At 57.2% G+C, this 27,376-nt stretch overlaps 1 protein-coding gene and 1 pseudogene across 1 annotated transcript in view; both read left to right on the top strand.

The window, feature by feature from the left end:
* Positions 1 to 22,773, top strand: part of LOC127033074 (butyrophilin subfamily 1 member A1-like) — a 29,752-nt gene extending 6,979 nt beyond the window's left edge. The window contains 3 exon segments of the mRNA XM_050920880.1: positions 13,632 to 13,652; positions 13,744 to 13,770; positions 22,066 to 22,773. Of these exon segments, the coding sequence (XP_050776837.1) occupies positions 13,632 to 13,652; positions 13,744 to 13,770; positions 22,066 to 22,625 (608 nt within the window). The 3' untranslated portion in view covers positions 22,626 to 22,773.
* LOC127032174 (myosin-13-like) overlaps positions 1 to 27,376 on the top strand; it is a 181,272-nt pseudogene that overhangs the window by 92,326 nt on the left and 61,570 nt on the right.

Below are 27,376 nucleotides of genomic sequence, written 5' to 3'. Positions count from 1 at the left end.
ATCCCCCCCAGCCCTCCTCGTGGCGCCGATCATCCTTGCCACTTTAAACACCCGAGGCTGTAGGATGGGTCTCCGCAGGAGCCAGGTGCTCTCCTTCCTCCGGGAGGGGGGGTACTCTGTGGTTTTCCTGCAGGAGACCCATACGGATCCGGCCGCTGAAGCTAGCTGGCGGCTGGAGTGGGGAGACGGGGCCTACTTTAGCCACTTCTCTGTCTGCGCGGCTGGAGTGGCGACCCTGTTCTCCCCTGACCTACGGCCCGAGGTGCTAGGGGTTGCCGAGGCTGTGCCGGGTCGCCTGCTGCACCTCCGGGTCCGCATGGAGGGGCTTGTGGTTAATCTCATCAACGTTTATGCCCCGACATCGGCCCCGGAGAGGCTACGTTTTTATCAGCAGGCATCCGCCTTCCTCGGCTCCCTGGACCCTCGTGAGTGCCTGGTCCTGGGAGGGGATTTTAACACCACCCTCGAGGAACGGAACCGCTCAGGGACCGAGCAGTGCCCGGCAGCTGCGGACGTCCTCCGGGAGATTGTCGACTGCCACTCCCTGGTGGACGTCTGGCGCGACCACCACCCAGACGACGTCTCGACGTTCACCTTCGTCCGGGTGGAGACCCATCGGTCGTGCCACTCCCGGCTGGACGGTATTTACCTGTCACGTTTCCACCTTTCACGGGCCCACTCCTCCAGGGTTCGGCCGGCCCCCTTTTCAGATCACCACCTTGCCACCGTGACGGCCTCTCTCTGCGCGGAGAGGCCGGGGCCGGCCTATTGGCACTTTAATAATAGTTTGCTGGAGGATGCGGGCTTCGTGGCGTCCTTCCGGGAGTTCTGGCTGGCCTGGCGAGGGCAGAGGCGCGCCTTTTCCTCGGCGCGGCGGTGGTGGGATCTGGGGAAGGTGCGCACCCGGCTCTTCTGCCATGACTACACTCGGGGTGCCAGCCAACGGAGGGATGCGGCGATAGGGCAGTTGGAGCGGGAGGTCTTGGAGCTGGAGAGGCGTCTGGCCGTCAACCCCGAGGATCCATCCCTCTGCGGAGCGTGCCGGGAGAAGCGGGAGGAGCTCCGGGCCCTCGAAGACCATCGGGCCCGGGGTGCTTTTGTTCGATCCCGCATCCACCTCCTTCGGGAGATGGATCACGGCTCCCGCTTCTTCTACGCCCTGGAGAAAAGGAGGGGGGCCAAGAAGCACGTCACCTGCCTCCTGGCGGAGGACGGCACCCCCCTCACGGATCCGGCGGAGATGTGCCAGAGGGCCAGGGCCTTCTACGCCACTCTTTTCTCCCCGGATCCAACCGATCCTAACGCTTGCAGAGTGCTCTGGGACAGGCTCCCGACGGTCAGCACGGGTGACCGGGACCGGCTAGAGCTGCCTCTCACTCTGGCCGAGTTCTCGGAGGCCCTCCGTCACATGCCCACCAATAAATCTCCGGGCTTGGACGGGCTGACCGTGGAGTTCTACCGCGTGTTCTGGGACGTCCTCTGCCCAGACCTGGTCACTGTCTGGGCTGAGGCTTTGCATAGCGGGGTCCTCCCTCTCTCGTGCAGGCGAGCCGTGCTGGCCTTATTGCCGAAGAGGGGGGACCTCCGCGACTTACGGAATTGGCGTCCCGTCTCGCTCCTCAGCACGGACTACAAAATTGTTGCGAAGGCCATCTCGATGCGGCTAGGGTCCGTGCTGGCGGACGTGGTCCATCCAGACCAGACCTACACCGTCCCGGGCCGCACCATCTTTGATAACTTGTATCTGGTCCGGGACCTTCTGGAATTGGGGTGTAGGGATGGTCTGTCGTTCGCCCTCTTGTCCCTGGATCAGGAGAAGGCATTCGACCGGATGGATCACGGGTCTCTCCTGGGCACTCTGCGAGCGTTCGGCTTCGGACCCCTGTCTGTGGGTTTTCTGCAGGTGCTGTACGCTTCTGCTGAGTGTCTGGTCAGGCTCAACTGGACCCTGACCGAGCCGGTCAGCTTCGGGCGGGGAGTGCGGCAGGGGTGCCCCCTCTCGGGCCAGCTGTACGCTCTGGCGATCGAGCCCTTCCTCTGTCTCCTCCGCAAGAGGTTGACGGGGTTGGTGCTTCAGGAGCTGGGGCTGCGGCTGGTCCTGTCGGCATACGCTGACGATGTGCTCCTCGTGGTCCAGGACCCGGGCGACTTGGCGCGGGTGGAGGCTTGCCAGGCTGTGTACTCGGCGGCCTCCTCCGCCCGGGTCAACTGGGTCAAGAGCTCCGGCCTGGCGGTCGGGGACGGGTGGCAGGCGAGCTCCCTCCCACCTGTGCTTCAGGCCATCCGATGGAGCGCGGGTCCGCTGCTCTATCTCGGCGTTAACCTTTCCGCCACGCATCCGTCTCCGCCGGAGAACTGGCAGGATTTGCAGGGCAGGGTGACGGAGCGGCTCCGGAAATGGACAGGACTACTCCGATGCCTCTCCCTTCGGGGGAGGGCACTGGTGCTTAATCAACTGGTCCCGTCCATGCTCTGGTACCGACTCAACACCCTGGTCTCGGCCCCGGGTTTCCTGACCAACCTCCGGACGGGGATTCTGGAGTTCTTTTGGCCAGGGACGCACTGGGTCTCTGCAGGGGTCCTCCACCTGCCCCTGGAGGAGGGGGGGCAGGGCCTGAAGTGCTTACGCGCTCAGGTCCATGTCTTCCGCCTCCAGGTCCTGCAGAGGCTCCTGTTTGGTGCGGGTAGTCCGGCATGGAGCGTATTGGCGCACGCCTTCCTCAGCCGCTTCCGAGGGCTCCGATACGACCGGCAGCTCTTTTACCTCCATCCGAGAGGTCTTCCGCGAGACCTCTCCGGGCTGCCGGTCTTCTACCAAGATCTCCTCCGGACCTGGAAGCTCTTTTCAACGACCAGGTCTGTGGTGGCCACCGTGGTGGTTGACCTCCTCGCGGAGCCCCTGCTACACAATCCCCAGCTTCGTGTGCAGGTGGCGGAGTCCCCCACGGTGTACCAGAGGTTGGTCTCGGCAGGAGTCACCAGGGTCGGAGACCTCCTGGACTACGACCGGGGAGACTGGCTGGATCCCCTGACGCTTTCTCAGCGCATGGGGCTCTCCAGACCTCGTACTCCCCAGCGCGTACTTCAGGAGGTGAAGGCCGCTTTACTGCCTGCTGCTCGGGCTTACCTCGACCGGGTCCTGCGAGAGGGCATGCCCCGCCCACCCTCCACCCCAGGCCCCATGGACATTTTTATCGGGCCCCTGCCCCGTGGACCCAATCGGCCCCCTCACCCTTTCACTGCCAGCCGGCTGCATGATCTGCAGCCGGTTTTGTTCCAGACCGCGCCACGGAAACATCTGTACTCGCTCGTGCTCCATACCCTTCACTACCTCACCCTCGCGTCCCGCCCCGATACCAAATGGCGGGACCTCCTGCCGCCTCTCGAGGGTGAGGAGCCCTGGTGGGCCAGCTTGTACTCTACCCTGGTCCCGAGGCCCGCCGGGGATATCAGTTGGCAGCTCCTTCACGGAGCCGTGAGCACGGGCGTGTACTTGGCGCGGTTCACATCTGTCCCTAGCACCTGCCCTTTCTGTGGTGAGAAGGAGACCTTGGCGCACGTTTATTTGGAGTGCGCCAGGTTGCAGCCCCTGTTCCGGCTCCTCCTGAATATTTTCCTGCGTTTTTGGTTGCACTTTTCCCCTCACCTTTTTATCTACACGCTCCCCATCCGTGGCCCCATGAAGTCGCAGGATCTCCTTCTCAACCTCCTCTTGGCCCTGGCCAAACTGACCATCTACAACACCAGGGAGAGGCGGTTGGCCGACGGGATTTCCTGCGACTGTGGGGCCTATTTCCGTTCCTCCGTCTGCTCACGCATCCGGGCAGAGTTCCTCTGGGCGGCGTCCACTGGCTCCCTTGACGCCTTCGAGGAGCAGTGGGCGTTGTCCGTGGTTCTCTGCTTGGTGTCCCCATCGGGTTCCCTTCGTTTAGCCCTATGACCTCACTCCCGATCCTGATTTTTTCATTAGTTGTCCCCCGTAATTATTTGGTGTCCCAGACCTGTGGGTCCTCCCCTTAGGCTGGGGGGAGGCCCTTTAGAAGTGGGTGGGCTTCGCCCACCCACCCCCGCTGGATGCCAATAGGATCACCTGGAGCTGCTGGGGCAGTTGCTGGGGAGCTGTTGGTGCCCGGAGGAGGAGAGGAAGGAGATGAGGACCGCCTGCTGCTGGGAAACCATGTAAAGATCACTGTGGAGGGGGCTTTTCTGGACTGAGTCTTTTTCGAACTGTGCTCTTGTGGTGGGGGTTTGGACTGTGTCTGCTGGGGCAGTGGGGGTGTGGCTTGGAGCCTGCCCCCGGTCCATCCGTGTCCCCCTTTGCCCCCACCACTATCGTTGCCCCCTCCACCACCCCCGCTGGCTGTTTTCCTTCTGCTTTGGACTCCTGCCTCTGGGTCTGAGCTGCTCGCCTGGCTCACCACGCCCACTTCCACCATTTGGGCCTGCAGTAGCAGCAGCCAAACATTGATTTTTTGGCACGAGTGCCTGTGGGTGCACCACCTCCCCCCTCCTCCTGGACTGATCCCCTGCCCTTTGCCACATTTGTCCACCCCACCTATTTCCCTCTGCCGCCTGATAGTTCTGCCCCGGCCCTGCAGCTGTCCCTGTGGTCCCTCTACCCCAATCCCAGCTCGCCCTTTCCCCCCACCCTGTGCTCCCCCAGCCCTGATCGGTTCCCCCCTGTGCGCCCATGCCCCCTCCCAGGCGCTTGTGCCCTTCCCCATTTGGTTTCCCCTTGTTCACTGCACTCCCCCCTCTACTGTTGCCCCCCCGCTCCCCTAGTGCAACTGGAGGAGCCGGAACCCCCCTCTGCGTTGGTGCCCTGAAACAATCCCACCCTTAGGTCCTTGGTTGCTCCCTACGCCGCTTTAGCCTTCCCCTTCTGGCGCCCTCCTCCCCTACCTGCAGCCTAGTGGGGAGGGGTGGCCGCCTCCTCTCCTTCCCCTCCCCTCGCTCTTTGTCCTCCTCCCTGCTCTCGTTATGGTGGCGGACGCGGCGGGGGAGACCCCTTGCGATGCTCCCACTGCCCCTCCTCCACCTGCCCCCGTGTCCACTGCCCAAGCCTCTACCTCGACCGCCGCTGCCGATCCACCTACCACCGCCCCTGCTGGGGCACCGGCGGTGGCGAGTACTGGGGAGACCTCCGTTGCTGCCACGTTTCTCGCCCCTTCTGATTCGGGGGGATCCCCCCCCAGCCGGTGGGAAGGGTCGGGGTGGGAAGAAGGGTAAGGGCCCTGCTAAAAAGGCCAGGCCCTCCATGACGGAGACTGACCCCGCTGCCGCAGCCCCGCTACCGGCTGCGGCATCCCTCCCCGCTATTCCCTCCACTAGCTCTGCCGGTGTCCCTCCCCCGGCCCCCAGGGCGTACGCCCAGGTGGCGGCGGCTCCCCCGCCTGCTGCTGCTCCTCCGACCGCCGCTTCCACCAACATCTACAGCGGCCGGGGCCCCTTTCCCACTTTGACCAGGAAGCACGGCGTCCGTTGCCTCCTGGTGCCCGCCTCACCCCACGTGGAGACCTACGTGCGGGCGTTGGCGAGGGTGGTGGGGCCCACGGCCATCGTGGTGGCCTCCAAAATGTACGGAAAGGTGGTCTTCTTCCTGGCATTGGAGGCCGCCACCCAGGAGGCGGTAGAGACGGGCCTGGCGGTGGGGGGCGTGTTCGTCCCCCTGGAGCCGTTGGAAGACCTGGGGGTCCGCTTAATCTTGACCTCCGTCCCTCCTTTCCTGCCCAATGCCGCCCTGCTGCCCGCCCTTTCTGCCCTGGGTCGCCCCATCTCCATCATCAGCTCTCTCCCCTTGGGCTGCAAGGACCCCGCCCTCCGTCATGTTCTCTTGTTCCGCCGGCAAGTGCAGCTTCAACTGCCGCCGGCGGCGCGTGGCGGAGAGGCGCTCGAGGGATCCTTTCTGGTCCCTTACCAGAGGGCCCATTACCGGGTGCATTACTCAACGGGGGAGGCCCGGTGCTACCTCTGCCGGGCGATGGGGCACGTCCGGAGGGACTGTCCCTTGGCCCGACATGGAGGAGCGTCCGGGACCCCCGAGGCCCGGCAAGGCGCCGGCCCTGTCATCGCCGGTACCCCTGGCTGCCCGGCACCCGAAGCTGCCCCTCCTCCTCCTTCTCGATCCACCTCTGTGGAGGAGGGTGTGGCGGCGCTACCACCGGCCGTGGGAGAGGGCTCGTCCCAGGGGGAATCCTCCCTGGTTTCTGCTGTCCCACCACTGCCTTCCCAAGTCCCTGAGCCATTGCCCTTGCCCCCCGAGCCGACCCCTGTTAGCCAACCCCTGGATGATGCCATGGAGGGCTGGTCCTTAGTGCAGGGGAAGCGGAGCAAGCGGAAGGCTCGACTTTCCTTACATCCTTCGGATTCGGAGGCCCCCCGGAAGAGCAGGAAGGGGGGCGGAGATGACGAGCCTTCTGCCTTGCCCCCTGATGACTCCCGTTGTGTGGAGCCGGCTGGGGATGCTGTGGCAGCACCGGAAGGTAACACCGCCCCTCCTCCAGGGTCCCTTCCCGTGGAAGCCCCCGAGGGAGCCTCTCTCGCCCCCTTCCCCCTTGACGCCTCTGAGAGCGCCGCGGTGGGTATCGCCTCGGGTGCTGGCGGGGAGGGCCCTGGGGTGGTGGACAGTGATCTCCCTCCCATCTACATGGAGATCGAGGCCCTGGGTTTAACCCCGGTCACGCAGGGGGAGGATGACCCTCTGCCGGCGGGCCTCGATCTGGGTGACCTCTCTACATCCCCCCTGTCCCCGGGTTCCCTTCCCCTGCCCGCTGTTTCTGCTCCCACCTCTGAGGGTCCCCTGGAATGTTCTATCGACCTGGCTGCGGGTGGCACTCTGTTCATGGCCGCCGAGCCCCTTGGGGCGACGGCCAGTGCCCCGCTGCCGAGCCCCGCTTCCCAGGGGATGTCCCTCTTGGGTGTGGAGGACACGCCCTCCTTCCTCAGCGTGGACCCCATTGACCACCATCTCTCTCTGGATGCCGAGGCTGCCGCACGTGCCACAGAGGCTGAGCCCGGCATCGTTAGGGGTCCCCTGCCCACTTCCCAGATCCTTGAGCCTGGCCAGGAGGAGCCACCTTCCGGCGTCTCACCTATGGAGGCTCCGGATCCTGCCTCTCCCTCCTTCCCGGATTCTTTCCCTGATCCTCGCCCTACTCCTGTTGGCTCTGACCTTGTCCCCCCCACTTCCTGTGATGCCAGTGCCGCCCCTGGAAATACCTCCCAGGGAGCGGGTTCACTTGTTCTTTCCTGTCCCGACCCCCCAGGGGCTGCTGTTCTCCTTCCACTGCCCCTTCTTGAATCTGGGAGCGGGGCAGGTCGTGTGGCGTCGGTCCATCTGCTGCCACGTTGGGGATCTGCCCCCTGCCTACCCGCCTCGGTGGGCCATGGGGCTGTGCCGGGGGCTCCACTGGGGGCCGGTCATCGATCAGTGACCCCACCCCCTCATGCGCTGAGGGAGGAGCTGCGGGAGTTCCTCGAGGACGTCCGTGGCTCCCGGAACAAAGTCCATCTTGCGCTCCAGCGGTGGGGGGATTTCCATCAGGTCCTCCGGCCCGCGAGGGCCCTCATGGGGGAGGGTAAGAGGACCGGGAAGCAGGCCGCCGCGGCCTACCGGCGGGTCCATGTCTTCCGTGACTCTTTACTCACCTTCGGGGTTGGTCACGGATTGCTGCGCGGCCTGCCGGAGGCCGTGGGCGTGTCTGCCGGCGAGGATCCCCCCCAGCCCTCCTCATGGCGCCGATCGTCCTTGCCACGTTAAACACCCGGGGCTGTAGGATGGGTCTCTGCAGGAGCCAGGTGCTCTCCTTCCTCCGGGAGGGGGGGTACTCTGTGGTTTTCCTGCAGGAGACCCATACGGATCCGGCCGCTGAAGCTAGCTGGCGGCTGGAGTGGGGGGACGGGGTCTACTTTAGCCACTTCTCTGTCTGCGCGGCTGGAGTGGCGACCCTGTTCTCCCCCGACCTACGACCCGAGGTGCTGGGGGTTACCGAGGCTGTGCCGGGTCGCCTGCTGCACCTCCGGGTCCGCATGGAGGGGCTTGTGGTTAATCTCGTCAACGTTTACACCCCAACATCGGGCCCGGAGAGGCTACGTTTTTATCAGCAGGCGTCCGCCTTCCTCGACTCCCTGGATCCTCGTGAGTGCCTGGTCCTGGGAGGGGATTTTAACACCACCCTCGAGGAATGGGACCGCTCGGGGACCGAGCAGTGCCCAGCTGCCGCGGACGTCCTCCGGGAGATCATCGACCGCCACTCCCTGGTGGACGTCTGGCGCGACCACCACCTGGACGACGTCTCGACGTTCACCTTCGTCCGGGTGGAGGCCCATCGGTCGCGCCACTCCCGGCTGGACCGTATTTACCTGTCACGTTTCCACCTTTCACGGGCCCACTCCTCCAGCGTGCGGCCGGCCCCCTTTTCGGATCACCACCTTGCCACAATGACAGCCTCTCTCTGCGCGGAGAGGCCGGGGCCAGCCTATTGGCACTTTAATATTAGTTTGCTGGAGAATGCGGGCTTCGTGGCATCCTTCCGGGAGTTCTCGCTGGCCTGGCGAGGGCAGAGGCGCGCCTTTTCCTCGGCGCGGCGGTGGTGGGATCTGGGGAAGGTGCACGCCCGGCTCTTCTGCCGTGACTACACCCGGGGTGCCAGCCGACGGAGGGATGCGGCGATAGGGCAGTTGGAGCGGGAGGTCTTGGAGCTGGAGAGGCGTCTGGCCGCCAGCCCTGAGGATCCATCCCTCTGCGGAGCGTGCCGGGAGAAGCGGGAGGAGCTCCAGGCCCTCGCAGACCATCGGGCCTGGGGTGCTTTTGTTCGATCCCGCATCCACCTCCTTCGGGAGATGGATCGCGGCTCCCGCTTCTTCTATGCCCTGGAGAAAAGGAGGGGGGCCAAGAAGCACATCACCTGCCTCCTGGCGGAGGACGGCACCCCCCTCACGGATCCGGCGGAGATGTGCCAGAGGGCCGGGGCCTTCTACGCCACTCTTTTTTCCCCGGATCCAACCGATCCTAACGCTTGCAGAGTGCTCTGGGACAGGCTCCCGACGGTCAGCACGGGCGACCGGGACCGGCTAGAGCTGCCTCTCACTCTGGCCGAGTTCTCGGAGGCCCTCCGTCGCATGCCCACCAATAAATCTCCGGGCTTGGACGGGCTGACCGTGGAGTTCTACCACGTGTTCTGGGACGTCCTCTGCCCAGACCTGGTCACCGTCTGGGCCGAGGCTTTGCATAGCGGGGTCCTCCCTCTCTCGTGCAGGCGAGCCGTGCTGGCCTTATTGCCGAAGAGGGGGGACCTCCGCGACTTACGGAATTGGCGTCCCGTCTCGCTCCTCAGCACGGACTACAAAATTGTTGCGAAGGCCATCTCGATGCGGCTAGGGTCCGTGCTGGCGGACGTGGTCCATCCAGACCAGACCTACACTGTCCCGGGCCGCACCATCTTTGATAACTTGTATCTGGTCCGGGACCTTCTGGAATTGGGGTGTAGGGATGGTCTGTCGTTCACCCTCTTGTCCCTGGATCAGGAGAAGGCGTTCGACCGGATGGATCACGGGTCTCTCCTGGGCACTCTGCGAGCGTTCGGCTTCGGACCCCTGTTTGTGGGTTTTCTGCAGGTGCTGTACGCTTCTGCGGAGTGTCTGGTCAGGCTCAACTGGACCCTGACCGAGCCGGTCAGCTTCGGGTTTGGAGTGCGGCAGGGATGCCCCCTCTCGGGCCAGCTGTACACTCTGGCGATCGAGCCCTTCCTCTGTCTCCTCCACAAGAGGTTGACGGGGTTGGTGCTTCGGGAGCTGGGGCTGCGGCTCGTCCTGTCGGCGTACGCTGACGATGTGCTCCTTGTGGTCCAGGACACGGGCGACTTGGCGCGGGTGGAGGCTTGCCAGGCTGTGTACTCAGCGGCCTCCTCCGCCCGGGTCAACTGGGTCAAGAGCTCTGGCCTGGCGGTCGGGGACGGGTGGCAGGCGAGCTCCCTCCCACCCACGCTTCAGACCATCCGGTGGAGCGCGGGTCCGCTGCTCTATCTCGGCGTTTACCTTTCTGCCACGCATCCGTCTCCCCCGGAAAACTGGCAGGATTTGCAGGGCAGGGTGACGGAGTGGCTCCGGAAATGGACAGGACTACTCCGGTGCCTCTCCCTTCGGGGGAGGGCACTGGTGCTTAATCAACTGGTCCTGTCCATGCTCTGGTACCGGCTCAACACCCTGGTCCCGGCCCCGGGTTTCCTGGCCAACCTCCGGACGGCGATTCTGGAGTTCTTTTGGCCAGGGACGCACTGGGTCTCTGCAGAGGTCCTCCACCTGCCCCTGGAGGAGGGGGGGCAGGGCCTGAAGTGCTTACGCGCTCAGGTCCATGTCTTCCGCCTCCAGGCCCTGCAGAGGCTCCTGTTTGGTGCGGGTAGTCCGGCGTGGAGCATATTGGCGCACACCTTCCTCCGCCGCCTCCGAGGGCTCCGATACGACCGGCAGCTCTTTTACCTCCATCCGAGAGGTCTTCCGCGAGACCTCTCCGGGCTACCGGTCTTCTACCAAGACCTCCTCCGGACCTGGAAGCTCTTTTCAACGACCAGGTCCGTGGCGGCCACCGTGGGGGTTGACCTCCTCGCAGAGCCCCTGCTACACAATCCCCAGCTTCATGTGCAGGTGGCGGAGTCCCCCACGGTGTGCCAGAGGCTGGTCTCGGCGGGAGTCACCAGGGTCGGAGACCTCCTGGACTACGACCGGGGAGACTGGCTGGATCCCCTGATGCTCGCTCAGCCCATGGGGCTCTCCAGACCTCGTACTCCCCAGCGCGTACTTCAGGAGGTGAAGGCCGCTTTACTGCCTGCTGCTTGGGCTTACCTCGACCGGGTCCTGCGAGAGGGCACGCTCCGCCCACCCTCCACCCCAGGTCCCATGGACATTTTTATCAGGCCCCTGCCCCGTGGACCCAATCGGCCCCCTCACCCTTTCACTGCCAGCCGGCTGCATGATCTGCAGCCGGTTTTGTTCCAGACCGCGCCACGGAAACATCTGTACTCGCTCGTGCTCCATACCCTTCACTACCTCACCCTCGCGTCCCACCCCAATACCAAATGGCGGGACCTCCTGCCGCCTCTCGAGGGTGAGGAGCCCCGGTGGGCCAGCTTGTACTCTGCGCTGGTCCCGAGGCCCGCCGGGGATATCAGTTGGCAGCTCCTTCACGGAGCCGTGAGCACGGGCGTGTACTTGGCGCGGTTCACGTCTGTCCCTAGCACCTGCCCTTTCTGTGGTGAGAAGGAGACCTTGGCGCACGTTTATTTGGAATGCGCCAGGTTGCAGCCCCTGTTCTGGCTCCTCCTGAATATTTTCCTGCATTTTTGGTTTCACTTTTCCCCTCACCTTTTTATCTACACGCTCCCCATCTGTGGCCCCACGAAGTCACGGGATCTCCTTCTCAACCTCCTCTTGGCCCTGGCCAAACTGACCATCTACAACACCAGGGAGAGGAGGTTGGCCGACGGGATTTCCTGCGACTGTAGGGCCTATTTCCGTTCCTCTGTCTGCTCACGCATCCGGGCAGAGTTCCTCTGGGCGGCATCCACTGGCTCCCTTGACGCCTTCGAGAAGCAGTGGGTGTTGTCCGGGGTTCTCTGCTGGGTGTCCCCATCAGGTTCCCTTCGTTTAGCCCTATGACCTCACTCCCGATCCTGTTTTTTCATTAGTTGTCCCCCGTAATTACTTGGTGTCCCAGACCTGTGGGTCTTCCCCTTAGGCTGGGGGGAGGCACTTTAGAAGTGGGTGGGCTTCGCCCGCCCACCCCTGCTGGATGCCAATAGGACCCTGGTAACCAAATGGCAGTTGCTCCAGGTTAATCAAGGCACCTGGGGCCAATTAAGATCTTTCTAGAAGGCAGTAGAGACAGCTACTTTAATTAGAACACCTACAGCCAATCAAGGCAGGCTAATCAGGGCACCTGGGTTTAAAAAGGAGGTCGCTCTAGTCAGGCAGGGAGGAGCTAGAGGAGAAGGAGTGTGTGTGAGTTGCTGGGAGCAAGAAACTGAGAGAGAGAGTGTACTGCTGGAGGATTGAGGAGGACAAGCATTATCAGACACCAGGAGGAAGGTCCTGTGGTGAGGATAAAGAAGGTGTTTGGAGGAGGCCATGGGGAAGTAGCCCAGGGAGTTGTAGCTGTCATGCAGCTGGTACAGGAGGCACTATAGACAGCTGTGATCCACAGGGCCCTGGGCTGGAACCCAGAGTAGAGGGTGGGCCTGGGTTCCTCCCAACTCCTGATCAGACACAGGATGTGCTGACTTATGCCATGGCTACACTCACACTTTACAGCGCTGCAACTTTTGCGCTCAGGGGTGTGAAGAAACACCCCCCTGAGCGCTGCAAGATACAGTGCTGTAAAGCGTCAGTGTAATCAGGGCGGCAGCGCTGGGAGCGCGGCTCCCAGCACGGCATGCTACACTCGTCAAGGATGTGGTTTACATGCAGTGCTGGGAGAGCTCTCTCCCAGTGCTGCCGCTCCGACTACACTCACACTTCAAAGCGCTGCTGTGGCAGCGCTCCTGCAGCGCTGCCGGGGCAGCGCTTTGAAATTCCAAATGTAGCCATACCCCCAGACTGTAGGTTCCACAAGAGGGGAAGATCACTGAGGTGAACAAATCTGCCAATAAGTGCAGGACCCACTAAGGTAGAGGAAGAACTTTGTCACAGCTGTAATTCTCAGAATTACTCTGGCCAAATTTTTAAAGCGGTGTATGACATTCCCAACCCTCTGAATCTGCAGAATAGTAGCTGATTTTAATGAGAGAAGCGTATTATTGTTAGCAGCTCAGCCATATTGCTCTGATGTCATTTCAGAACTTTTTGCTGTTTGCCATCTAGTAGGGATCTATGCTGCTCTTGGTGTCTGCTGACTCTTTAACTTATCAATTGTTCCAATATCTCCTCTTCACACCTCAATTCCTGATATTCATTTCATGAACAGAGCAGCTCCAGGGCAGGTCTCTCCCCAACATTCTCTGTGGTGAAAACTGATACAAAGAAATCAGTCAGTCTCTCAGCATTGTCCTTACCCTCCTCAATTTCTCCCTTTCCCCCCCTGCTGATCCAGGGGACCCATCAATTATCTCACAGGCTTCCTGATACTGATGGACTGAAATAATTCCCTGGTATTTGTTTTATATCTCTGGACGTTTACTCTGCTAATTCCATTTAGCCTTCTAATTCTCTTCATGCACTTCACCTGATGTACTTTATGCTCCTTTCTGCAGGCTTCACAGGGTTAATATTTTTCATATGCTGAGGGATCCCTGTTTGGCTCTACCACCTTCTGCACCTGGCCAGGTGGGGTTATAATATTTTTCCCCGTGCTAATTCCTTTTCTGCTCAGGAGGTGCTAGGCTTTGGTTGCTGATGTAGCCTCCAGGCTGAGCCTAAGGATTTTAACTTCCTTGCTTTAAGGTCTTTTTAACTCACTTCTCTTCTGCAAGATAATGTGATATTAGGGTGACCAGACAGTAAACGAAAAATCGGCATAGGGGATGGGGGGTAATAGGCACTTGTATAAGACAAAGCCCCAAATATCGAGACTGTCCCTATAAAATGGGGACATCTGGTCACTTTATGTGGTATTAACTCATTTCTCTTGGCTTTATTTTTAGACAAACTCCAGGCTGAGCTCAGTAAGTTCCATTCCCCCCTGTGTGACATTGTCTCCTGCTCAGCGTGTCGGTATTCAGGGGCATTCTAACCCCTCTGTCTGTTTGGTTACAGGATGGAGAAGCGCCCAGAACTACACAGGTACTGTACATACTGCTGATGTTTTATCCATGGTGAGACCCCACCTCCCCCTGGGAGCTCTCTGCTTTTTTTCCTGCATAAAGCATTTTCCTATGACATTCAATAGGCTGGAAACAGCAATGTCACTGGGGGTAGATGGAAAGGGGCAGACAAAACCCAGGCTTATTGCAGAGCGGGGACATGCCCCCTTTGGGAAAGGGCTGATTGGTGAGGGAATACTGTCCCCTGGTGTCACCTTTGCAGGGAGGTACCTCGGCTCTGCAGGATGGACATTCTTATCTGTCCATCATTTGCACTGAACTGCTAAGCTCTGTCTTCCCAGCAGCAGGGTTTCTATGCTCAGACCAGGCTTTAGCCCACAATTTCCTTCCAGCGTAACAGGCCCAGACAGGAGCTGTTCAGTGTCCCCCCTGGATTTGGGGGGAGGAAGGCCCTGTCTCCACTGCCAGGGCAGACAGGTTTTTATAACCAGCTTGCGATGCTCCCCTGACCCAGTTGCAACAAATTGTGCCCACATGGCAACTTTTATGTCTCACAGCCGTGACTGAGCTCTGTGTGTGTGTTTGTACCCATCATGCAGCCTGATTCTCTGTGTGCCCTGGTGCATGCTGGGAGAGTCTGGGCAGCTCCAGCAGGGATCAAAGAACCCAGGGGCCATGAACACACATTGCAGCACCACTGGCCCAGGGATCCATGCACTGCAGGGTATCCTACACCACAGAGTTGGGAGGGAGTGGGGCACCCAGGGCAGTTACACAAACACCGCTGAGGTCCTGTTAGGGTCACCACCTCTGAGGTGCAACAAAACAGGAAATCTGCCTGCTTCATGTACGCCACCTGTCCCCTCACCTGGGCACTGTCTCCCCAGCCGAATCCCCCCCAGAGGCGCCTGCTCCTGGACTGCCCCAAGTACCAACCTCATCCAGCAGGACATGGCACCAGTTCTACCCTGTTGCCCCCAGTGGTGACCCCCACCGATGGTACCTGTACAGTGGTGACTGGCCCCTGCTGACCCTGAGCTCCTGATCTCACTCACTGTTTCAAGCTGCCCCATCTCTGCAGCTCCCAGACACTCTGCACCCAGAGCTCCCTTTGCATAGGCACCACCACCCCACAGCTCTGCCGCTACAGCCACTGACACACCTGGGACTGGTAATGTCCTGGGCAGACTCAGATTTCCCAGGAGAGTGACATGGACAAAGGGACAATCCTGGGAAAACCTGGACAGGTCAGGTTGCCAACTTTCTAATCTCCCAAAACAGAACACCCCTGGCCCGGCCCTGCCCCTGCCCTTCCTTTTCTCCGAGGTCCACTCCATCCCCCCTCCCTCTGTCGCTTGCTCTCCCCCACCCTCAGTCATTTTCACTGGGCTGGGGCAGGGGTTTGGGGTTTGGGGTGTGGGAAAGGGGTTAGGGCTCCGGCTGGGGGTGCGGGCTCTGGGGTGGGGACAGGGATGAGGGGTTTGTGGTGAAGGAGGGGGCTCTGGGCTGAGGCAGGGTGTTGAGGTGTTGGTGGGAATGAGTGGTGTGAGCTCCAGGAGGCAGCTTGGGAGCAGTAGGGGACTCAGGACTGGGGCAGAGAGTTAGCGGTGTGGGAGGGGGTGCGTGAGAGGGTTCAGGGTCCCAGCAGCACTTACCATGGTGTTGTAGTGACCAGGCAAGGTAATAACAAACTTCAACACAACTTTATTTTTAAAGTGGAAACCTCTTTACCAAGCTGCTGCTGCACCCTTGGTAGCTCTCACTCAGCCTCCTCAACTCCTTCCCCCCCCGCCCCCCCGTTTCCTGTCCTTTCAGACTCCCAACAACCAGTGCTCCCAGTTCTAATAATTACAAACAACACGACATGCCCTCCTCTCTTAAGAAACTCTCCCAATTAAAATAAACATTTGTGTTCTAACCACAGAAACAAATATGAAACAAGACACTATACTGTTGGCAGAAATATTACACTGAAAACACTGTAGATACTACATAACATAGTCTCTAGTCCAGACAGGTGGTCGTCTGGGTCTGACAGGCTGTCTCTGAAGCCCCAGTTCCAGTGCAATGTCTTGTTGTGTGGATACTATGGTGAAGTCATCCAGTACAGACTGAGTGTTGGCATAATCTCCTCTTGGTGGACAGGCAGATAAGATAAGAAGCGTTCCATACCTGCCCATCAGAAAGTTGATAGGTATAAGGTCCCTTCTTCTATATGATTTTAAGAGCTGTGAATTTATGATCCCCTTTGCATAAAATTCCAGGTTTTCGTATTCTAATGAAGGAACCACACTCAAACTTTGGTTCCTTAACATCCCGCCGCTTGTCTGTGAAAGCCTTATACTTTGCTTGGTTCTGTTCAACTGTGTTTTTTCTCACATCATCCTTGGTAGGGGCCTCAGGTCATGCCTTTAACAATCCAGCAATGTTCAGTTTAGTATTAATCTGTTTCCTATGTAGTAACTCTGCAGGTGATCTTTGCGTTCTGGCATGCCGTGTAGCCCAGTATGCTTGCAAGAAATCCATAGTGAAGGGAGGGTATCCACAATCGCCCTTCCAGTTCAGCCATTTGCAAACTCTCTTTCAAACGTCTGTTAAACCATTCGATTTCCCTATTGGCTTGAGGGTAATATAGGGATGATCTTCTGTGTAAAATGTTCTGCTCTGTTAGAAAAGTTTCAAACTCCAGGGAAGTAACTTGGCGGCTGCTTCCAGGATCTGCATGGAGCTAGGGCAGGCAGGGAGCCTGCCTTAGCCCTGGCCCCTGCTGAGTCACTGACCAGACTTTTAATGTCCCAGTCAGTGGTGCCAACTAAAAAACCAGATCCCTGGCAACCCTATGGAAAGTTGCCAACCCTAGGTCCTGTCCACACAGCCCAGTAACACCTGTCTGAGCCAGCTACAGGCAGCCACATGCCCGCCCAGGCCTCTGGCAGGGATGCTAAGCTGCCAGCTGCTAGGGTCACTAACAGTGTTAACTTTGTCACGTGCCACTCACCAGGCTTAGAGCCTCCTGGGCCCAGCCCTAGTACAGCTGTAACCTAGACTCATGGCAATGCAGGGCTGGAAGGGACCTCAAGAGGTTGCCTAATCCAGCCCCCCTGCACTTGCGCAGGGCCTAGACCATCTCTAGCAGGGGTTTGTCCAGTTCTTACAAACCTCCAGTGACGGGGATCCCACAGCCTCCCTTGGAGCCAGATCCACAGCGTCACAGCCCTGAGAGTTAGAAAGTGTTTCCGCATCTCCAGCCTCAGTCTCCCTTGCTGCAGATTGTGCCCATTGCTCCTTGGAGAGGCCCTCGCCCTGCCTGCTGGGGCACTGGGGGTGTCACCAAGTGTGAGCATCACTGTTATCACACTGAATGGCTGGTGGTACTGGGCTAGCTCAGGGGGGCAGTGAGGGCATCTGGGCATAGCCGTCTCTAGGCACCAGCGTAGCAAGCTGGTGCTTGGGGCGGCACATGGAAAGGGGCTGCATGTCTGGCTCTTCAGAGGCAATTCGGCAGTGGGTCCCTCACTCCCTCTCGGCGGGAAGGACCTGCCGTCGAATTGCTACTGAAGAAGCGGCAATGGTAGAGTCGTGGTAGAAGTGCCGCAGATCGCGATCGGGGCTTTTCTTTTTTTTGGCTGCTTGTGGCAGCAAAAACCCTGGAGTCAGCCCTGCAGCTGGGGCCTTTTGCTCCCCAGTCACCGATCTCAGCCCAGGCTGAGAATCCGGTTCCCAGCGGACAGGAGCTCACATCATAGCTCACATTAACAGCAGTCTCACCGGCCACCTCTGCAGGGAGGCCAAGGCCAGAACAGGCCACAGGGATGGTTCCTCCCCAGGGAGAGGTTCCAGCAGGGTGTCAGGGCTGAGCCACGTTGACAGGACAGTGGAGAGCTCACACGGCTGCCATGACGTCCTCGTACCCTCAATACACAGAGCTCCAGCAGCCGATGTGTAAACCCCACTCTCGTACCCCCAACTCACTGACACTGCCCCAAGGCTCCATCTGCTCCTGGGGTTGGGGGATGAGTAAGGGGCACTGGAAGAGGGGAGGCCAGGGGCCATGGCCAATCACTTTTACCAATGGGAGAGCTATTCCCTCTCACTTTTTACCAGCTGTAAGGGTGAGTGACGAGGGGGGAGGGGGCTGAGAGGAACGACCAGGGTGTTGGGGGGAAGAGGTGGTGTGAAGGCAAGGGCTTGGGGAGAAGAGGCGGTATGAGAGTGGGGATTCAAGGAGAAGGGGTGGTGCTGGGACAGGACCCAGGGCTGGTTAATGAGAACGAGGCATGTGTCTGGCGCAGTCGTTAGGTGGAGACACCTGAGCCCCTGAGGCTCTGAGATGGTCTCTGTGACCATTATCCACTCTGGGAGATGCCCAGGTGCAGCTGCAGAGGGTCTGTGCAACTTGCACCATCCATGGGACAAATGGCTCTGGGCAGAGAGTTCAGGCTGGAGCTGAGTCTTCATTTTCAGCATGATTTGTGGGGGTGAGGTCAATGGCCCAGGGGGCATTTGTCTGCCAAGGGCAAATTAAACAGCAGCTCTGGAGCGTTTCATAGCTGAAGTCCTGAACCTGGCCTGTTTGTACCTGTGCATTTTTGGGGATGTTGACAGTCTCTCGTTGCAAGTCACTGGGCTTGGGGCTCCTAAGTTGCTCAGAGAGGTTTGCAGTGGAGCTGGGTGAAATGTTTTGGACAAATAGTTTATTTGCTGCAAAATTATATTTTGGGTCAAGAGAAACTATTCGTGAATCCTTGTCTGTCATAACATTTTCCCCAGATTTGGACCTTAGCGTCCAAAATATGGGCGTTAGCATGAAAACCTCCAAGCTTAGTTACCGGCTTGGACCTGGTAAAGCTGCCACCACCCAAAAAATTAGAGTGTTTTGGGGCACTCTGGTCCCCCAACAACCTTCCCTGGGGACCCCAAGACCCAAATTCCTTGAGTCTCACAACAAAGGGGAATAAACCATTTCCCTTCCCCCTCCAGGTGTTCCCTCCCTGGGTTCCTGGAGAGATACACAGAGCAATCTCCATGAATCTAAACAGAGGGACTCCACCCTCCCTGTTTCCAGTCCTGGAAACACCAGTACTTCAGCCAGAGGGTATGCAAAGTCAGGCTTAGTAAATCTAACACAGAGAGATTTTCCCCCTGACTTCTTCCTCCCACCGATTCCCTGGTGAGCTGCAGACTCAATTCCCTGGAATTCCCACTAAAGAAAAAACTCCAACAGGTCTTAAAAAGAAAGCTTTATATAAAAAGAAAGAGGAAAAAATACATAAAAATGGTCTCTCTGTATTAAGGTGACAATTACAGGGTCAATTGCTTAAAAGAAATATGAATAAACAGCCTTATTCAAAAAGAATACAATTCAAAACACTCCAGCAACTACACACATGTAAATACAAAAAGAAAACAATATAAACCTTATCGTCTTACTATCTTGTACTTACAACTTGGAAACAGAAGATTAGAAAGCCAGGAGACAGAAAGATCACTCTCAGAGCCAAGACAAAGAACTCACACACAAACTTCCCTCCACCCAGATTTGAAAAAGTCTTGTTTCCTGATTGGTCCTCTGATCAGGTGTTTCAGGTTACTGGTGTTACCCCTTTACAGGTAAAGGACATTAACCCTTAGCTATCTGTTTATGACACAAGTTTGTTGACTAGTTTCAATTAAGAGAAGAAGGTGCTCCCGCTTGCCTTCTAGCCTTTAGCCCAGTGGCTGGGCCTTCAGCTGGGAGCCCCAGGTTCAATCCCCCCGTGTGATGCCATGAGGGCTTGAACCACTGGGCCCCAGGTGTCTGATGTCCCCCTGTGTCTAAACACTGCCATGGGCACTGGGCCAGAGCATGGGAGTGAGAATGACTCTGCAGCCCAGTGGGTCAGGCCCCTGGCACAGCAGTGTCTCAGGCCATGTCTGCTGGGGTTTCCTTGCACTGATGTAGCTGCTCTGGTGCAAACCCCTAGTGCAGATGCGCTGCGCAGGTGTGAACTGGGACTGGTCCCCAGTGCAACTTCTCCCAGATGGAGGGGGCAGTAAGTGGGGAAATGCCCCCTCCCCTCCGCACTGCCCTGGCCTCATTAGTAACAGTCCATTAGTATGCGTTTATACACCCCTCCCCCCAGAATCTTCCATTGTAATGCCCCCCAAGTGAGTCCAATCCAGACAACTGCCCCCGTGGGGGTGGGGCTCGGCCTGGCAAGGGGAGGGGATGGCTGTGGGGTTTTTGTGGCTGGAAGGTGGGGCCTGTGGGGCCCGCCAGCATGGAGAGTCCCAGCTGCTCCCCCTGGGGCAGGGCTGCACCCCCAGTGTGTGTGGGGACAGCACCGACCTGCTCTTAGCAACACACCAGTCACACATGGCCTGAAAAAAGCAGATATTCCCTGGGGCCTTCCTCTCCTTCACCCCTCTCTGGCTCCCACCCCTCCCTTACCCTCCCCTCACCCCTATGAGGGACCCTGGACCCTGTGTCTATTCTGACCCCTCACCCACATCCCACCCTTTCTTCTCACTCCCTTTCTACTCCCTTGGGCCCCTGCCCCTCTACTCCCACTTTGCCTCCCTGGCATGTGCCCCTGCCCTCCACTCAACTCTGTCCCGCTGGAACTCCCCATCCCTTCTCCCCCTGCCATCCTGGCATCTGCCCCTCTCCCCCAAACATGCTCCGCAGCTGGAGCCCTCCCATCGCTTCACACCCCCACTATGTCCTGGCATCCACCTCTCCCCTTTCCCTCCTCTGCTGCCATGTCTCCTACCCCTCCCCTCACCCCAAAATGCTTCCCTGGTGCCTACCACTACCGTCACCCCCTCTACCATCTGATTGCCACCCCACCCCTCACCCTCCTCTGCTGTCCTGGCTTTCGCCCTTCTTACTCCCCTCAGTCCTTCTGACACCTGCCCGTCTCCATCTCTGACCCATGGCACCCACCCCTTCCCTCACCACCCTGTGCCCACCCCTCCTCTAGCCCCACTCTAACCCCCTGGCACCTGCCTTTCCCCAATCCCCTCTCCTAACACCTCTCTCGACCCACCAGACCTACCTTTCTGCTCACCCCTCTCTGCCCCCTGGTTCCCACCCCTCCCCTCCTCTGCACTCCCTGTGTCTGCCCTTCTGCTCAGCCCCCTCAATCCCCCTGGCACCTGCCCTTTCCCTCCCCCCCTGCATCTTTCTGCTGCCTGCCTCTTCCCTCACTCACCCTGACTCCCAACACCTGACACTCCCCTTGTCCCCTTCCTCCCTAGTGCCTACCACCCTCTGTCCCACTGACCCTGCTCTCCTCTCGCCCCTCTGTCACCATCACCCATGCCACCTTCTCTTTATTTCTCACCCCTGTCCCTCCTCTGGCCCTCTGGCTCTATGACACCTGCACTCCTCACCACCTTTCCAGTCCCTGGTGCCAGCTCCTCCTCTGCCCCAAGTCCCAGCTCTACCCTTGCCCCATCTGCCTCCCTGGTGCCTGCCATTTCCTTTGCCCCCTCTGCCTGCCTGGTGCAAGTCCCTTCCTTCACCCCCGTTTGGGACCCCTGGTCTCAGCCCTTCCCCACACCTCAGCACTGCCTCACCTCTCCCTCTCCTAACCTCTGGGTTCCACCCCTCCCTTCATCATCCCTCTGCCCCCCTGGTGCCCACATCTCCCTTCACACCCCTCTACCCCTTAGAGCCCACCCTTCTCCATACCCCTTCTGCCCCCCTTCACCCACCATTCTGCCCCTCTGTCACCAGTGCCTGCCCATTCGCTCCCCCCACCATGGTTCCACCTCCCCCACTCCTCATCATCTCACTCCCTGGCAGCTCACCCTCCCCTTGATTTCCCCTGCCCCATTGGAGCTCCCCCATTCCCTCACATCCCTCTGCCCCCTGGTGCCAGCCCCTTCCCTTGCTTCTCTGTGCCCCCTGGGGTCTGTCCTCTTCTACCCTAATGCCCATCCCTCCCCTCTCCCCCTACAGCCCCCTGGAATCTGCCCTTCACCCCCCTCTGTCCTCCTGGTGCCTGCCCCTTCTCTTGTCACCCCATAGCCCTTGTGCCTGGCCCTCCCTTCTGCCCCTCCCTCCACCCCCTCTGCTCCTGTCACTTCCCCCTCCCCTTTCCTCTCCCAGCATCAGTGTGTCCCCTCCCCTGCCTCCTTTGACACCTTTTCACCCCTCCCTCGCTCCTCCTGCCCTTTCTCCTCATTGTCTCCTCACAGGCAGAGGGGCCCTGACTCCCCTCAGGCAACAACCCCCCCCCCAGTGATTAATGGGGATGCAGGTTAATTTCCCTTTGATCCCAGTGACTAGCCCCTGCCCCCGGCCCTGACTCTGTGACTCTCTCCCCAGTGGACGTGACTCTGGATCCAGACACGGCTCATCCCCAACTCATTGTGTCTGAGGATCGGAAGTGTGTGAGACACAGAGACACACGCCAGGATCTGCCCAACAACCCTGAGAGATTTGATACTTGTGTCTGTGTCCTGGGCACTGAGGGGTTCACGAGTGGGAAGTGTTACTGGGAGGTGGAGGTGGGAAACAAGATGAGATGGTAACTGGGGGTTTGTAGGGAATCTGTGAGCAAGAAGGGGAAGGTCACACTCACACCTGAGGATGGATACTGGGCCGTGTGGCTGACGGGTGGGGAATACGAGGCCCTCACCTCCCCCTCGACCCCACTCCCTGTGAGCACCAGGCCTAGCCAAGTGGGGATTTTCCTGGACTATGAGGCGGGCGAGGTCTCATTTTACAATGTGACTGACAGGTCCCATCTCTTCACTTTCACTGGCAGCTTCTCCAGGACACTCCACCCTTATTTCTGTCCTGCTCTCAACTCTGGGGGTACAAATGCAGCTCCCCTGATAATCTGCCTGGTCCCAGCTCAATCTGGAGCAAATCTCTGTCCCTGACAGTGACCCCACGGCACAGACTGGTTCCTCCCAGCGCTGATGCTCTTCCTGCCCCCAATGGTGGGGGCCAGTTACTGCAGCAACTCGACTTTCTGTGCTGACCAGACGCTGCCACTTTCTCTTTTCAGCTGGAGATTTCAGTCGAAAACCAGACACCTGGGAACCCCCAACCCTCACCTTTCCCCGTCCCCTGCCCCAGGGGTAGCAGGTGGGTGTGGATGGGGTTATTCACTCCTGTCAGAATTTTCTTTGCCTGTGAAATCTCAATGTAAAATATGAAAGAAAAGGATTATTCTAATTTAGAAAATATTTGTTAGTCTCTAAGGTGCCAAAGAAAGAAAGTTACTCCAGGAAATTCATCACAATTCCTCTGGGTTCTCTGTCCATCACCTTCTGGAATGCTCTGTAAAAATAGTGACTGATTGGTCTAATTCCTTGAAATTAGCGATTGTACCTAATTTCTCGAAGAGCTAACTGAGCAGAGTATGAGGGAAGGCACATCACGTGGCATTGCTAGGACTCCTTTCTGTTTTAAACCTAATGCATTAGGAACATTTTCAATATGATGATTCAGTTCTGAAGGTTTTTTCACAATATGCCATTCATGGCAGTGTGCCCTAAACGTACCTTGATTATTTGAAAATAAATACCCTAAAATTATCTTGTGATGGATTCATTTGTGTTGTTAACCTGTCTGCTGGTGTCTAGGTGGCATGGACTGCTGAAGCTATGTGTTTTTCCTAGTTTTTAGCACAGGGAAACTGTAATCTAAAAGATAATTTTCCCCTAAAATTTCCTTCAGAAATCTCTGCGTTCCTTTCCCTATTGCTCACTGAATTATGTGTAAGTACTGTGGTTTCTTATTCAATCTTATTGTGTTATTACATGGGAAAATATATTGGCAAATAAGTTAACATACAACATGTTTTTTACTATCTGACAAAACGTAAAAAAGTGTTGTCACTCACAATTGACAGCATGAAGTGTCATGAAGAGATTGCAGGCAATGTTCATTTTTGAATTTCTAACTATGAATGGGTTCCCTCAATCAGTTCCTGTAACTCCTGGCTGGCAGGCCTATTTGTGAATTAAGCAGCAGGCAGTCTGCCAGGGAACTGCCGCCATGTATCTTTATTACTTTTTATGGTGCATCACAACATAGCAGCAGTTACAAGGAGCCCCCTTCCTGCTCTCTGATTCAGACTTTTATGCTGCTGCTTTCTTCTCAGCACTGAGCTACTGACCTCCCAGGCTCCCTACAGGTGCAAATGATCCCTTCTGCCCTTCTAAACCCAAACTACTCAGTCCCTCCTACTCTAACTGTACCCGGTGCCCTGGGTGTGCTCAGTGACCAGGGTGCTGGCTTCCAAAGGGCTCTGTTTGTAGCTGCTGACAGCCCCCTGTCACACTGCCTTGATTGTGTAATTGACCATACAGTGAAAATAATACCAAATGTAAACTGTAACCTCATTATTCAATTGAGAACCTAGATCTGCTAGTATCTGCTCTGCACAACTATGTTGATATATAATTTTACATGTTGTCTTCTCCACCTCATGTGCTGTCATAGTTCTAAGTGGAAATTCTTCTACCTCTTTTGAAAAATCATCTGTAGCTGTCAGTAAATACTGGTATTGTCTGTGGTACTGAATAGAGCCTGATTAAATCTGCTCCCCGCAATTCCCAGGTTTTAACAACCTATGTGCGAGAACACAGGCTAGAGTTATCATTTGGGTCACATTGACATGCAAGTCTGGGATGACGAACAGTGGCTGCAGAACTTTCATGGGACTGTGTGATGAGCTCACCCCGACCCTGCGGTGCAAGGACATGAGATTGAGAGCTTCCCTGACAGTGGAGAAATGGGTTGCTATCGCAATCTGGAAGAATGCATGATGATTTGATCCCACCACTCAGTGCTTGTTTCCCAAGCCCAAAAGCAGCATTCCACAGTGGTGAGCATGTCCGTGAATGCCACAAACAATCTTATGTCATATGCATTACTCGAGTCAATATCATCAGAGTCCTCACTGTCAGTTTGGATCTTAAGGAGTAACTCGACTGCCAAATGTAACTTGCTGGCGAGACTCATCAGCATATTCCTCAGCAGTTCGGGCTCCATTACCGCAGACTGAAAGGGAAGACAAAGCGTGCAGTACAAAAACCATTGAAAGATGGTGCCAAATGCAGATGGAAGCACAGGAAATGCTGGGATGCAAACCAATGCATCACAGGGTATTGAGACAGGACCCAGAATGCACCCACCCTGCCCGCCCCCTTTCCACTAGCCACAGCGCCAGTATGGGAAGAGGTGCTCTGTGGGATAGCTGCCCATAATGCACTGCTCCCAATACCACTGCAACTGCTGCAAATGTGGTCACACCAGTGCGCTTGCAGCTATCAGTGTGGACAGACTCACTGTGGTGCTTTCACTACTGCGTTCTCCAAGGGCTGGTTTAATTCAAAGCGCTCTACATTTGCAAGTGTAGCCATACCCTTAGGAACACCTGTACCCACCCCATCTCCTTTTCACGGGGATTTGGCATCTCTACTTAGCAAGTGAGGTTCAGCTGAGGGTTACTCACCTCAGTCAGGGCAGGCTAAGCACAGTTCTGCTGCCCTTTGCTAATGAAATAAGTCTAATGATATTCCATTTCCCCGCATTCGACATTGGAGTGTTGTGTAACCCAACACCAGCCCAAAATGATCATTTTGGCAGAGCAGTTCCCTCTGCTATGCACCTAGGCATAGTAGGCATATATAAAACACGGTCTGTCCCTAAAGTCTTTCCCCCAGTTTACCACAAGATGTCAGGGAGAACTCATTCCAACCCTGCACATTTCTAGTGTAGATCAGGCCACAGCAGCGTGATCTTGGTGCACGCTCCCAGAATGTCTGTTCTTAGCTCCCAGGGATTCTCCAGCTGCTGCCTTACCTGGGAGCAGAGAGAGGGGCTCTGATCTCTGTAGAGCAGGGGTAGGCAACCTATGGCACGTGTGCTGAAGGCAGCACGCAAGCTGATTTTCAGTGGCACTCACACTGCCTGGGTCCTGGCCATCGGTCTGGGGAGCTCTGCATTCTAATTTAATTTTAAATGAAGTTTCTTAAACATTTTAAAAATCTTATTTACTTTACATAGAACAATAGTTGAGTTATATATTGTAGACTTATTGAAAGAGACCTTCTAAAAACATTAAAATGTATGACCGGCACACGAAACCTTAAATTAGAGTGAATAAATGAAGACTTGGCATACCACTTCTGAAAGGTTGCTGACCCCTGCTGTAGAGGGACAAGACTCCTCACATCCTAGTTCACATAAGGGGACTGGAGAGAGGCTCAGACACCCCAGGAAGGGTTGGCCACACCAACTCTTGACTTGAGGTGTAGCAGGGAGAGGGGATGGATTGATAACACCTACAAGGGCAGGACCCCCCACATCTCGGTAACTATATGGGAGGCAGAGAGAAGGCCTTCTGGACAACAGAGGGTTTGGGCCTCCCAGATGCTAACAAATGCATAAGAAGCACTGAGAGGGACTCAGACAACTCCAGAGGGACATCCTGGCATAAATACAGGGGGCAGGGAAAGGGGGCTCAGATTCCTCCAGAAGTGCAACCCCTGCCCCCCACCTCCAACAAAATGTTTATCAATAGAGACAAGTAGAAAGTTCCGCATTTAGGAACAAGCACGGGGGTCATACCAACAGAATGGGGCAGGGGGCGGTGCTGTATCTTGGAAAGCAGTGACTCCGAAAAGGATTTAGGGGTCACAGTGACTCTAATTGGTGATCCCTGATTTACACCAGAATCCTGTGTGTTTTCCTGTCCCTGCCCCATGGTGTGTGACTCTAGCTCTCCATTAGTTGTGTGTGGTTTGGGGTTTGCTGTTCCTGCTGCTGGTCTCCCAGGCTCAGGACAGGAGGTCAGGGCTCCTGCCTGACCTCCCTCAGCTACAGCTCCCCGGTGGCCCTTGGGGCTGCCCAAGGCCTTAGACCTTTACTTACTTTCATTTGTGTCCAACTTTAAAATGGAGTTTTCACAGGTGTAGGAAATTGTGACAGGAGGGGCTGCCATCCACCCATTTCAGAGTGCTCCCCCGGGAACAGGTGCAGGTAGCACGGTATGACGGGGACCCCCTTCTGTCACAAATTACTTCCCCTGGACCACAAGATGGGCAACCCAGGAAATCAGTCAGCATTGAAATCACAGGGTCGCAAGGAATAAACTTGTGCTATTACAAAAAAGCAAAACTTCAGCATTAACGATACTAAATGACAGTCACAATAGAAACATAGAAATGTTATAAGATCAACACAAATAATATGTTTAAAAGTAAATGATTAATTTGAATGAAACTACGTTCACAGTGGGTGACATGAACCAGATTTAGGCAACCAGAACAGAAGATAAGACAAACGTGAACAGCTGTGAGACCATATGCAGACATGTCCCCTGTATGGAAACTGACAAGGAATTCGTGCAAATACCAAAGTTTGATTTTTTTATGGTGGAGTGTGTGTTTGTGTGTGTGTGTTTGTGTGTGTGCGCGCGTGTGTGTGTGTACATGGGCATGTGTGCTTGTGCATGGGAGAGTGAAGGGAGGCTCCCATTGGAATCATCTCATTGGTCTGTGGTGGTGGGGTCTTGCCATGACTAATGGCTGCTGGACGGAGGGGGCAGTAGCAGGGGGCGCTGTGCAGAGGGAGCAAGGGGCACTGTTCAGAGGGGTGAGGGGCAGGGGGCACTGGG

This window comes from Gopherus flavomarginatus, chromosome 12 (genome assembly GCF_025201925.1).
Source record: "Gopherus flavomarginatus isolate rGopFla2 chromosome 12, rGopFla2.mat.asm, whole genome shotgun sequence".
Classification (NCBI taxonomy): Eukaryota; Metazoa; Chordata; order Testudines; family Testudinidae; genus Gopherus; species Gopherus flavomarginatus.
This window is presented reverse-complemented; position numbering and strand designations above follow the sequence as displayed.